This window comes from Myxine glutinosa, chromosome 13 (assembly GCF_964187855.1).
Source record: "Myxine glutinosa chromosome 13, kmMyxGlut1.1, whole genome shotgun sequence".
In the NCBI taxonomy this organism is placed as follows: Eukaryota; Metazoa; Chordata; class Myxini; order Myxiniformes; family Myxinidae; genus Myxine; species Myxine glutinosa.
Window position 1 is genome coordinate 9968742 of NC_136273.1, and position 14287 is coordinate 9983028.

At 43.0% G+C, this 14287-nt stretch overlaps 1 protein-coding gene across 1 annotated transcript in view; it reads left to right on the forward strand.

Moving 5' to 3' along the window:
- Positions 1 to 251: 251 nt before the first annotated feature.
- The window catches only part of LOC137438301 (von Willebrand factor A domain-containing protein 7-like), a 114522-nt gene continuing 100486 nt past the window's right edge, over positions 252 to 14287 (forward strand). Inside the window, exon 1 of the mRNA XM_078767755.1 lies at positions 252 to 623. Within this exon, the coding sequence (XP_078623881.1) occupies positions 353 to 623 (271 nt within the window). The 5' untranslated portion in view covers positions 252 to 352. The remainder of the gene's footprint in view (positions 624 to 14287) is intronic.

The following is a 14287-nucleotide window of genomic DNA, read 5'->3' on the forward strand; positions in this document are numbered from 1 at the left end:
CCTCTCACCTTTGCCTGTAGTTTTTAGTTTTTATGACATAAGGGATAAAGAGCAGGTATTTACCTGCACTGCCCACTGACTAATCAAATCCCAGGGTAACTTTGTCCCGTGTTCTAAATGTACTCAAATAAGCTGGAGAGGTAATCCGAATAATAATTTTTGGTTTGGCAGGAAAGAAAACCGGAAGTGTGTGGAGTATTTCTACAAAAAGAGAGGGGGCAGGGTTTGGGCGGTGGATGAACCGTGGGCACAATAAATTGGCGAGCAGGTCCGTGAGGGAGTGCACATTTCAACTTGTCTGTGTTCGCAGGTTTTTGTCCTTGTGGAGTACACCTGGTGTGCAGGTGCAGAGATGGTCCTCCATCCACAGATTGTATTTCTGCTGCTCGGACTCACGTCCCTTCTGGTCCCCCCATGCGCTCCTTTCTACCCGAACCGCGAGTCCCTCGGTGCAATTGAAGCCCAATTCACGGATGAAGAAATTACCGAGCAGGGCGTTCTTCGAGCAGTGGCAATGTTTATGGAAAGACATCCTCTACCCAATCATGGACCCTTCGATCCAGGACAACTGGAAAACCTCTCTCCACTAACACCGACGTCCCTCTTCCAAGCTTACTACGGGGGTGAGTTCGAAAATAGAGATTCTGCCTTCATTGTAACTTTGAGTTTGGTTTCCTTTTTGGGGTGTTTGGGGGAGCAGCACAGGTCACACCAGTTATACAGGTAGTATCACCGGTTAAAGATAACACAACCACATGATTTGCATAGTTGCAAATGTATCACCGAAAAGATCTCTTCTTTTTTCTCTCCACCAACAGCCTGGTAAACAGGAGTTAATTGAAGTGGAATTTATCATCTCCACCAACGAAGGTGCATAGAGGTCATGTTTCCACCGCTGTTTGTTACTTGGCAAAAAACCCCCAAAATTTCACAAGTATGTTGATCATTCCGGTTTGTGTGTTTGTGTGTGTGCCTGCTCCCTTATACTTTGGTTTCCTTTTTGGGGTGTTTGGGGGAGCAGCACAGGTCACACCAGTTACACAGGTAGTATCACCGGTTAAAGATAAACAACCACATGATTTGCATAGTTGCATAGAGGTCATGTTTCCACCGCTGTTTGTTACTTGGCAAAAAACCCCCAAAATTTCACAAGTATGTTGATCATTCCGGTTTGTGTGTTTGTGTGTGTGCCTGCTCCCTTATACTTTGGTTTCCTTTTTGGGGTGTTTGGGGGAGCAGCACAGGTCACACCAGTTACACAGGTAGTATCACCGGTTAAAGATAAACAACCACATGATTTGCATAGTTGCATTTGCATATGTTGATCATTCCGGTTTGTGTGTTTGTGTGTGTGCCTGCTCCCTTATACTTGCATACAGGTCACAATTTGAAACCGATCTTCACGAAACTTCACCAAATGGTAGAGTTCGTGGTCCGACAAAATCCTATATATTTTTGAGTTCAAAAGGTCAACATAGGCCAAAGGTGACCACTTTTCTCAAATTACTAAAACTAGAGGAATACCCGTGCTATGCACGGGTGGGAGGCCAGAAGCAAACAGGCAATGCAGACACGGCGAATGCTAAAGCATGAAACCAATAAATTCCACATTCCTGTAGCACCTTCAGTCGCATGCCAGACATGGACAGCAAGTTCGTGAAGGACTTCCATGAAAAACGTACCTGTTCGCAAACAAACGGATACGTTCACGCACAGAAACATCGATCGTGGGTCCGTGGCGAATCTGCATATGGCGATGGCAAAATATCAGAAATTGAAGGTTTTTTCTATTTTAAACGATTTATATAAACATCCGTTGAATCGTATCACACGCAAATCATCAGAATCTAAACAGTATCTTTAGAATTTCAATACAAGCCACATCACTGTTCATATCGGTAAATATTATTCCATTGTGTTTGGAAAAACTGGAAAATTTGGAAATTGGAAAAATTGGGGAAAATTTTGGAAAAACAATATTGCCGATTTTACTCAAGGGGGTCCCAGGATTACCCACCCAAAATTTCGTTGCGATCGGTTCAGCCGTTTTTTCGGTACCTGGGAACAGACAGACAGACAGACAGACAGACATTTGGTGAATTATAGTAAGATTAAACGTTTGGTGACCCAATGACTCTTTTGACTTGGTAGTTACCATATGCTACACAAAGGTGGTAATTCTAACCACAATATCATGCGACATAAGTATGTATTATGCTTTGACTGGAGCATTCCCAGAAAATGACAATCTCTTTCCACTGGAAATGAAAAATACACTGGACAATCAGGGTGTTCCACTGGAAGATTTGTCATAATAAGCTGATAAATATCGTGCAGAGTTCACTTTGTCATAGGTGAAACACCAAGGGATCCCTTCTCGGGCAGCTCGCAGCAGAGCAAGCAAGATCGTTTCCACAATATCCACGTATGACATGAAGAATGCTGACAAATATCCATTGTCATGACGAAGATGCTCCAATCATTTCTTCCAAAGAGCATGCGGCCCTTTAAAAGTTGGGTGTTCCAACAGAGTATCGGAGTTCCATTTGTGCAGATCTATGACGGCGTCATTCATTTTTTCTGAGAGCGAGGTTCCAGTATGAGTATTGTCCTGCCTATTGTTCTCGGCCAAAGAGAATGAAATGAGTATTGTCCTGCCTATTGTTCTCGGCCAAAGAGAATGAAATGAGTATTGGCCTGCCTATTGTTCTCCGCCAAAGGAATGAAATGAGTATTGTCCTGCCTATTGTACTCCGCCAAAGGAATGAAATGAGTATTGTCCTGCCTATTGTTCTCGGCCAAAGAGAATGAAATGAGTATTGTCCTGCCTATTGTTCTCGGCCAAAGAGAATGAAATGAGTATTGTCCTGCCTATTGTTCTCCGCCAAAGGAATGAAATGAGTATTGTCCTGCCTATTGTTCTCCGCCAAAGGAATGAATTCAATCCACGCGAGTCTCATAAACGCTTCATATATACACTTGTGCACGCGGACCGCTTGATTATACATCTTGCCTTCAAGAACTCTATTCATTGAACCTTCTGCGATGTCCCAAAGGCCAACATCTTGGAATCGCGCACCTAGGATTGACATCACGTTGAAAATTGTGTGGAATGTGCCCGAGCGAAGGATGATTTGTCATACATGTCTGTATGTTTCCAGACGATCTCGGTGGCTTTAAGATATGTGACTGGCTCTGGCAAAAGCAGACACTTGGGGGCAAAAATCAAAATTGAGATTTTGATATCATCTGATTCCCCATGCTTTTCTCTTTCATTTGATATTATGTTAATTAGATGAAGATTAACGAAGTTATGGTATTTTAATGACAATTATATTTTCATTTAAACAATGGAGATAATTAGGTTCAAAGTTCACAATAAAGTTCACACACACAAAGAATGTGCACACGTAGAGCTTTTCATTCATACCAAACATGTATGTCAGGGATCTCCTTCGAATTATGATGTATGGCTCGGAGTAAAACATCAAAATTTCGCGATTTTAGTGACTTTCTGAGCACATTTTGAGAATGACATTTTAGATTTTTCATCGAATTTCACAACTTTTCTGTTGTTTCTTCGAAAAATGTTTTGGTTCAATAATCTAGAGAAGTTACTCTTTCTATCCATATAAAAATCTCAATTTGGTCCCTGTGGTCATTTTTTTTTTTTTTTTGTATACAGAATCGAGGCTCGTGAAAGAGCTAACATTTATCACAAAAAAAAATCAACCAGACAAACAAAATATATAAAAAGAGGGAGTGGTAGACAAGATGGGGAGAGAAGGGGAAACACACAAACACAACATTTGAGAGCAGGGAGATGTGTGGGAGGGAGAGGGCTTGGGGAGAGGAGGCGTGGGAATGGGGAGGGGGTGGGAGAAGTACAAACACAAGGACACCAAGGACTTCCAGGACAGAAGTTGGTATTTCAAAAAAGTGGATTTGGGGTGAAATTAGCGGGGGTAGAAAAGATCAAGGTTTTGGATGGGGGAAGATAAGAGATGGTGGTGAACAGCTGTTTTAAAGACCTGGAGGGAGGAGTGGGATTGAAGAGAGTGAGGGAGTTTGTTCCAGAGGCGGGAGAAAAGAGGAATGAAGGAGTGAAGGTGAGCAGAGAGTCTTGATTTTGGCAGTTTAACCATAAGAGGGTTGCAGGCAGATCTTGTGCGACCTGTAGGAATATTTGGGGGACAGAGCCCAGAGAGAGCTGGGGGGGCAAGGCCGTAGAGGAGTCGGTAGAAGACGGAAAGACCACCAACCTGCCTGCGGTGAGTAAATGAAAGGCCCTCGGAGATAGCTTCATCGCGGGAGATTCCAACGATTCTGAAAGTTTTGTTTTGAAAGTTCAAATTTTGTTCAAATTCTGAAAGTTCAAATTTTGACTATTTTCGGCTTTTTCTCGCTAAGAGAAATGCCCCCAAGTGTCTGCTTTTGCCAGAACCAGTCACATATAGAGCCTGGTCCGTGACCACAACGATGTCCTGTAACCCCAGTGTCTGTCTCACAAGTTCTGACTGTTTAAAGATTTCTGAAACTGTAGACATTTCTGTAGTTGGAGCATTTATTGTGGGCAGGGTCACCAACAATATCTTGTGAGACAATGATGGTGCCTCTGGTGGTGATGTTGACCCCTGTCCAACTTGGTATTTTCTGTGTTAAATGACAATGACCCACAGATACATTTTGGATAAAAAAAATCTACAACCGGCGATCTTAGTGGTAGAGTTGTATATATCGAGTGATAAAACAGAGAAGGCCAAGAGCTACACACCACTATCACACTTTTTCCATCTTTAGGGACCAAAGCCTTGCTAAAAAAAATAACAGTTGAGTTGGCCTTGCTCCATCTGCCTGATACCGACCAACCCCTTTGGCTCATAGTCTAAAAGGATAATGAAATGGGACAATGAGTTGAAAGTTGGCGGATCAAATTGCAGAAAAGCCTTTTCAGGGATTTAGGGTTGGGCCCCAGTTTAATATGGCGCCTTTAAAGCTTTGTGGACATTGTTTCTTGTTGGGACATTACATAATTCTTGGAAAAGGCTATTCTTGCGTGCAATGACTTTTTTATCCTGGTGATCAGACCTGACAAGAAAAACGTGACAATGTTCAAGTTCAAATTCAGAGAAAACTTTCTTCCCAGGGAAAATTGCCTGCAATGTGGTTTCAAAGCTGTGCTGTTAATTCCTGTCCTTGGTTTTCCCTGCTTTGTGTTTCGTGCAATACTGGAAACACCAAGTTCTACGTTTGGCCTTTTTAATCTTTGCTGTTTGTTTTTATAATGACGAGGTGTCGCTTTGCTGACGGGTTTAATCAAAAGGCAGCAAACAGTTGTACTTTACAAACATATTGCATGTCTATCTGCGATAGTGTCAATGAGGATGTAAAATGAAGAAAAACACACGAAATAGAATCTTTTATAACACGTAATTGTTGTTTGGTTATTGTTGTTGTTGTTGTTGTTGTTGTTGTTGTTGTTGTTGTTGTTTGTGTGCTCCTTCCATGTACCTTTAGAAAATTTTTCTGCTGCTTCAAGAAGTATTACTACATATAATTAATTAGTTGCTTTGATGCTTCCATGCCTTCATAAAAGGGTTATATAATAATAAAATAATAATAATAATAATAATAATAATAATCGGTTTATTTCAAAATGACTTTTCGCAACCATAGGCTGAATTACAGTCAATTTACAAATGTTACAATAATATAAACAAAAAATAACTAGAACGGCGCTTGGTAGAGCTCATACCCCCGCCAGGCTGAACAGTTTATGTTTTGTATCCCACGGATAGGCCCGATCTGGATTCAGACCTGAACCAAAATCGAATCGGCTTGTTCTTGTCACCAAACCAACTCCGCCACCCAGTTTAGTCATAACTCATCCACAACTTTTAAAAATATCATGTTATATTTCACTTTTCGCCCGATCTCTCAATGGTGAAGAATCGCTTAAGAATTAAATAATTCTCGTATCCAAATCCATATTCATATCTTCACCAAAATCGAATCGATTAGTCCTTGTCACACACACAACCGGTTCACCAAGTTTCATCCAAATCCGTCCATAATTTTTTGAGATATGTTGTTCACAGACAGACAGACAAACAGACTTGGGTGAAAACATAACCTGCATCCACGTCCGGTGGCAGAGGTAAAAACGCCTCAAACAAAAAATACAGAATAAATGGGATAACATTGATGTTAAACCAAAATACAATCAACGTCAAACTCATATTGAACACAGGGATCTCATCCAATTCTTATTCAAAATGGAGGTTAAAAGGGGGGTGGGGCTGCACTTGTAGCGGTTGGTTCGACATCTAATAGCGGATACCATGTCAGAGTTAAGTTATTGTTCCACGGTGGGGGGAGCCAATCTCTGTGTATGTTTGATTTTAAGAGTTATTCTTCCTAGGTGGGGGAAGCCAATCTCTGCGTATGTTTGATTTTAAGAGTTATTGTTCCTAGGTGGGGGAAGCCAATCTCTGTGTATGTTTGATTTTAAGAGTTATTGTTCCTAGGTGGGGGAAGCCAATCTCTGTGTACGTTTGATTTCAAGAGTTATTGTTCCTAGGTGGGGGAAGCCAATCTCTGTGTATGTTTGATTTCAAGAGTTATTGTTCCTAGGTGGGGGAAGCCAATCTCTGTGTATGTTTGATTTCAAGAGTTATTGTTCCTAGGTGGGGGGAGCCAATCTATGTGTATGTTTGATTTTAAGAGTTATTGTTCCTCGGTGGGGAAGCCAATCTCTGCGTATGTTTGATTTTAAGAGTTATTGTTCCTCGGTGGGGAAGCCAATCTCTGTGTATGTTTGATTTCAAGAGTTATTGTTCCTAGGTGGGGGAAGCCAATCTCTGTGTATGTTTGATTTCAAGAGTTATTGTTCCTAGGTGGGGGAAGCCAATCTCTGTGTATGTTTGATTTTAAGAGTTATTGTTCCTCAGTGGGGAAGCCAATCTCTGTGTATGTTTGATTTCAAGAGTTATTGTTCCTAGGTGGGGGAAGCCAATCTCTGTGTATGTTTGATTTCAAGAGTTATTGTTCCTAGGTGGGGGAAGCCAATCTCTGTGTATGTTTGATTTTAAGAGTTATTGTTCCTCGGTGGGGGAAGCCAATCTCTGTGTATGTTTGATTTCAAGAGTTATTGTTCCTAGGTGGGGGACGCCAATCTCTGTGTATGTTTGATTTCAAGAGTTATTGTTCCTAGGTGGGGAAGCCAATCTCTGTGTATGTTTGATTTCAAGAGTTATTGTTCCTAGGTGGGGGAAGCCAATCTCTGCGTATGTTTGATTTCAAGAGTTATTGTTCCTAGGTGGGGGAAGCCAATCTCTGTGTATGTTTGATTTTAAGAGTTATTGTTCCTCGGTGGGGGAAGCCAATCTCTGTGTATGTTTGATTTCAAGAGTTATTGTTCCTAGGTGGGGGAAGCCAATCTCTGTGTATGTTTGATTTCAAGAGTTATTGTTCCTAGGTGGGGAAGCCAATCTCTGTGTATGTTTAATTTCAAGAGTTATTGTTCCTAGGTGGGGGAAGCCAATCTCTGCGTATGTTTGATTTCAAGAGTTATTGTTCCTAGGTGGGGGAAGCCAATCTCTGTGTATGTTTGATTTTAAGAGTTATTGTTCCTCGGTGGGGGAAGCCAATCTCTGTGTATGTTTGATTTTAAGAGTTATTGTTCCTCGGTGGGGGAAGCCAATCTCTGCGTATGTTTGATTTTAAGAGTTATTGTTCCTCGGTGGGGGAAGCCAATCTCTGTGTATGTTTGATTTTAAGAGTTATTGTTCCTCGGTGGGGGAAGCCAATCTCTGCGTATGTTTGATTTTAAGAGTTATTGTTCCTCGGTGGGGGAAGCCAATCTCTGCGTATGTTTGATTTTAAGAGTTATTGTTCCTCGGTGGGGGGAGCCAATCTCTGCGTATGTTTGATTTTAAGAATTATTGTTCCTCGGTGGGGGAAGCCAATCTCTGCGTATGTTTGATTTTAAGAGTTATTGTTCCTCGGTGGGGGAAGCCAATCTCTGTGTATGTTTGATTTCAAGAGTTATTGTTCCTCGGTGGGGGAAGCCAATCTCTGTGTATGTTTGATTTCAAGAGTTATTGTTCCTAGGTGGGGGAAGCCAATCTATGCGTATGTTTGATTTCAAGAGTTATTGTTCCTCGGTGGGGGAAGCCAATCTCTGTGTATGTTTGATTTTAAGAGTTATTGTTCCTCGGTGGGGGGAGCCAATCTCTGTGTATGTTTGATTTTAAGAGTTATTGTTCCTAGGTGGGGGAAGCCAATCTCTGTGTATGTTTGATTTTAAGAGTTATTGTTCCTCGGAGGGGGAAGCCAATCTCTGCGTATGTTTGATTTTAAGAGTTATTGTTCCTCGGTGGGGGAAGCCAATCTCTGCGTATGTTTGATTTTAAGAGTTATTGTTCCTCGGTGGGGGAAGCCAATGTCTGCGTATGTTTGATTTTAAGAGTTATTGTTCCTCGGTGGGGGAAGCCAATCTCTGCGTATGTTTGATTTTAAGAGTTATTGTTCCTCGGTGGGGGAAGCCAATCTCTGTGTATGTTTGATTTCAAGAGTTATTGTTCCTCGGTGGGGGAAGCCAATCTCTGTGTATGTTTGATTTTAAGAGTTATTGTTCCTCGGTGGGGGGAGCCAATCTCTGTGTATGTTTGATTTTAAGAGTTATTGTTCCTAGGTGGGGGAAGCCAATCTCTGTGTATGTTTGATTTTAAGAGTTATTGTTCCTCGGAGGGGGAAGCCAATCTCTGCGTATGTTTGATTTTAAGAGTTATTGTTCCTCGGTGGGGGAAGCCAATCTCTGCGTATGTTTGATTTTAAGAGTTATTGTTCCTCGGTGGGGGAAGCCAATGTCTGCGTATGTTTGATTTTAAGAGTTATTGTTCCTCGGTGGGGGAAGCCAATCTCTGCGTATGTTTGATTTTAAGAGTTATTGTTCCTCGGTGGGGGAAGCCAATCTCTGTGTATGTTTGATTTTAAGAGTTATTGTTCCTAGGTGGGGGAAGCCAATCTCTGTGTATGTTTGATTTTAAGAGTTATTGTTCCTCGGTGAGGTGTATCCCGGTGTGTACCCCGATTTTGAATAGGTACACCGTATCCCTGCGCATCGTAAGAGGCGACCAAGGGTTGGCGTCAGGAAGGGCATCGGGCCATAGAAACATTGCCTCAAACAGGGAACCATGATTGTCATGGGGCCCGCAAGGCTAACCCCCGCTGTAGCGGGGAAAATGGCCTTAAAACGATCATTCATTCATTCATTCATTTAGTGGGGGGAGCCAATCTCTGCGTATGTTTGATTTTAAAAGTACATTCCCAAAATTGACGGAGAGCTGTTCAAGCCTCTCAGAAAGAATAGGTATGTTAAGTACCTGACAAATGTCTCCATGAGGTTTGTTTCTACAAAAGTCGCGAGAGAGAATTATGCGAAACTCTTTCCATTGCAATTCCTCCAAACATTCCTTCTGAGTTGAGCCACAAAACCGAGCTTAGCCTCAAAACCATGCGGGCGACGCATATTCCAAAGTGGGCCTAACATACTGTAAATATACTGTTATTAAATCAGAAACAGGGACATTACAACGTTTCAGTTTCCGCAAAAAGTAGAGTTTTCTGTTGAATTTTTTTCTTCTTCACGTTTTCTTGCACATGGATGCCTGACAGTTTAACACAATCAGTTTGGTTAATAGCTGAGTCTCTGATATGAAAACTGGACACCTCTGCCGGGATACATATTGTGTTTCGTTGACCATTCTTGGAGACAGTCAAGTTGTTGCTGCAGAGGACTAGTTTGCTCAGTCTCACTATAAGTTTGACAAAAAGTCATGTAGTGTATACTTATAGTGCGAAACTTCAGGATAACCGGAAGCAAAGTCATTTATTATGGCTAAGAAAGCAACCGGACCAATGTGTGTGCCTTGAGGAACCCCAACATTAGTTATTTCCCATGTGGAACACGATCAAATGCTTTAGAGAGGTCAACATTCTTCAGTTCTGGTAGCTACTGGAGTTTATCAGTTTCCTTAAAAATATCATCCAGTATTTTAACTAAACAGTGAGTTGTAGACAAACCCTTAAGAGAGCAAAGCTGTTAAATGTCATCCTAATGTCCTCACATATCCAGTTTCCAACAAAATCCTCAAAACTTTGGAAAATAAGTATGTGAGTGAAATTGGGCGCAGATTATCAAGATTTGGTGGTTGAGACTTTGGAACCGGTAAAACATAAGTGGATTTCCAAATATCAGGTAATACACCTTCACGAAGTGAGCAACTGAATATTTCATTAAGTGGGACACATAATTTGTATCCAAATTACTTGATAATACGAGGCTGAATACAGTCCGGTCCGCCACTCTTATTAATATTCAATTTCTTGAGTTTATTAAAAACATCCTGCAGAGACACTGAAGGCGGTGGATCAGAAGGTACAGTAGGTCGGTAGGTAGGTAGACCACTGGCTAAGATGGAGTTTCGGAATGTCCTGAGCCACCGAGACGAACCGTTGGTTAATTTCCTTTCATGACATCCACTGTAAGTGAACTCCATTCAATGTACAATGTGCGCTGAGTGGGTTCATCAAAAATGTAGTGGTTTGAGAGGGTCATTAACCAGTGTGGCAGCTACATTCAAGTGTAAGGTGTGCACAGAGGGAGCTGCAGATGGAGGAAATGTTGAGTTGGATCTTGGAGACGGCGTGAAGCTGGAAGGTGTGAAAACATTTTGCTACCTCGGAGACATGCTGAATGGAGAAGGTGGATTAGACTCGGCAAACGGTTGCAAGAGTGAGATGTGCATGGAAGAAGTTTCGGGAACTGAGTGGCGTGCTGATGATGAGGGGAGTGTTATTGAAGCTGAAGGGAAAGGTGTATGCTGCATGTGTGAGAAGTGTTATGATTTATGGGAGCAAGACATGGGTAATGAACGTAGAGCAGCAACGAAGGCTGGAAAGGGTGGAAATGTCAATGGTTCGGTGGATGTGTGGAGTATCGTTGAGAGAGAGGAAGGAAGACAAATGATGAATTGCGAAAGATGATGGGAATAGAGCCTGTGATGGATGCTGTGAAGAGAAAGAGATTTTGATGGTTGGTTCACATGTTGAGAAAGGATGAAAGTGACTGGATGAGAAAGGTGATGGAAATGAATGTATGAATGAATGACATCTCCCTTACCTACACAGCTGACACCTCTTCCCCCACCTCAGTTAATGGCTACACAGCTGACACCGCGTGACAAAGCCGAATGCCTCAACTCTGTGTTTGCCTCAAAATCTTGTGTCCCAAACTGTCTGTACCCACATTTCCCAGTCAAACTCAGCTGCTCCTGGAATCTGTGTCCTTCACACCTGACAAGGTGGAGAAGTTTCTGTCAAACCTCGACTCTGATTCTGCAACTGGACCAGACGGCATCAACCCACGGGTCCTAAAATCCTGCTCTGCCGCTCTTTCACCCTCTCTCTGTTCTCCTCACCCTCTCTCTGTTCTCCTCACCCTCTCTTTTGCTCAAGGTCATCTGCCATCTGCTTGGAAATCAGCCAACATTACCGCTTTACACAAAAATGATGCTAAAACTGTAAAACAGATCCGTGCAACTACAGACAAATCAGCCTGCTCCCAATCATCAGCAAGGTCATGGAATCAACCATCGCATCTGACATCAAATCCTTCCTCTTCTCCAATGGCTTGATCTTGGATCATCAATTTGGATTCAGACCAGGTCATTCTATTCTGGACATGCTGCTTCTGCTGTCTCAACAATAGGTTGAGGTCCTCTATGCCAAAGAGGAAATCAGAGCTGTCTATGAAGAAGTTCTGTCACTCAAGCTTTTGGGTCTCACTATCTGCCATGATCTTTCCTGGGAAAACCACATTTCCTCACTGGCCTCAAGCCAGTCTCCGTCTGGGAATCCTCCATCGTGCAAAGTCCTTTCTGGGCACTTCTGAGCTCCTCACCACATACAAAGCTTTCATTCGCAGCTCAATGGAATACTGATATCCCCTCTGGGCTGGTGCTCCTGCCTCACACCCAGCTCGGCTTCATGCTGTGGAATCCAGAGCATTCAGAATCATTGGAATCTCCCACGATGAAGCTAACTCTGAGGGCCTTTCTCTCTCACCGCAGGCAGGTAGGTGGTCTTTCTGTCTTCTCCTGACTCCTATCTGGCCTTGCTCCCCCTGTCTGTCTGTACTCTGCCCCCCAAATATTCCTTCAGGTCGCACAAGATCTGCCAGCAACCCTCTTCTGGTGAATCTGCCAAAATCAAGACTTTCTGCTCACCTTCACTCTTTCATTTCTCTTTTCTCTCGCCTCTGGAACAATCTCCCCCACTCTCTTCAATCCCTCTCCTCCGTCCAGGTCTTTCAAACAGCTGTTCACCACCATCTCTTATCTTCCCCCATCCAAAACCTTGATCTTTTCTACCCCCGTTAAAACACCCCAAATCCACCTCTTTCAATCCCTAATTCCTTTCCTGAAATTCCTCGAAGTGTTCATTTGCTTTATACCGTGTACCCCTCCTCCCCCAGCCCTTCCCCTTCTACGGATCTACCGATGTCCCTGTTCTCCACTGTTGTTGTGCTGTGTGCTTCCCTCTCTCCCCCTGTTGTCTCCCGCTCCCTTCATTGTATGTTTTATGTGTCTGTGCATGTTTTCATGTTCAATGTGTTAGTTCTTACACGAACCTCGATTCTGTATACAAAAATATATATATCAGCTAACTGAATTCAACCACCAACTATTTTTGAGATCAACATAGGCCAAAAGGTCAACATAGGCCAGGTCAACCACTTTTTTCAAATCTCTGAAATCCTAAATTTTCATTGGATTAACTTAAAATTTGAAGACGATTTGCATATCAGATCACTGAATTTAACCACCAATTATTTGTGAGGTCAAAAGGATGGTCTACTGAGTGCCGTTCTACTTTGATCTGTTTTGCCAAGTGTCGCTCTATAAATGATTTTCATCTGTTTGTCTGTTTATCTGTGAGAGTGCAGGAGGGCTTTATCTGTGCGGGAGGGCCGACGGGAGTTGTGGGAGATATGTTGAAGGCAGTGGGAAATTGGGGTGTGAAGAGAATGACAGAGATCTGCAATCTGGTGGTGAAAGAAGGCCGCATTTCAGTGGATTGGGAACTGAGTACCCTCGTCCCTCTATACAAGGGGAAAGGTGACCCTCTGGAGTGTGGCTTGTACCGAGCAATAAAGTTATTGGAGCATGGAATGAAGGTATAGGAAAGGGTGTTGGAGAGGAGGATAAGGAAGAAAGTGAAGATTGACGAAATGCAGTTTGGATTTATGCCAGGAAGAGGAACGACAGACACGCTTTTTATTGTGAGGCAGTTGCAGGAGAAGTACATGGAGAAGAGGAAGAAGTTGTTTCTTGGGTTTGTTGATCTGGAGCAAGCATTCGACAGGGTTCCACGTGAAGTAGTGACATGGGCATTGGGGAAGTTAGGAGTGGATGAATGGTTGATCAGAGTTGTGATGGCAATGTACAAAAGAGCGCGCACAGCTGTAAGGACGAAGGACGGGAACAGTGGTGATTTTGAGGTGAAGGTGGGAGTGCATCAGGGGTCGATACTAAGTCCACTACTATTTGTAGCTGTGATGGATGTGCCGGCAAGGAACGTAAAGGAGGGTTTACCGTGGCAGTTGTTGTATGCAGATGATCTGGTGTTGATTGCAGAAAGTATGGATGGACTGAAGGAGAAGATGAACAAGTGGAAGGAATGTATGGAGACAAATGGTCTGAAGGTGAATATCGGAAAAACGAAGGTGATGGCAAGTGGTAAAACATGTGGTGAGGTGGAAAGAACTGGGAAGTGGCCGTGTGCTGTGTGCGGGAAGGGTGTCGGAGTGAATTCCATTCAATGTACAATGTGTGGTGAGTGGGTCCATCAAAAATGTCGTCGTTTGAGAGGGTCATTAACCAGTGTGGCACCTACATTCAAGTGTAAGGTGTGCACAGAGGGAGCTGCAGATGGAGGAAATGTTGAATTGGATCTTGGAGACAGCGTGAAGCTGGAATGTGTGAAAGCATTTTGTTACCTCGGAGACATGCTGAATGGAGAAGGTGGATCAGACTCGGCAACGGTTGCTAGAGTGAGATGTGCATGGAAGAAGTTTTGGGAACTGAGTGGCGTGCTGACGAGGAGGGGAGTGTCGTTGAAGCTGAAGGGAAAGGTGTATGCTGCATGTGTGAGAAGTGTTATGATTTATGGGAGCGAGACATGGGTAATGAACGTAGAGCAGCAACGAAGGCTGGAAAGGGTG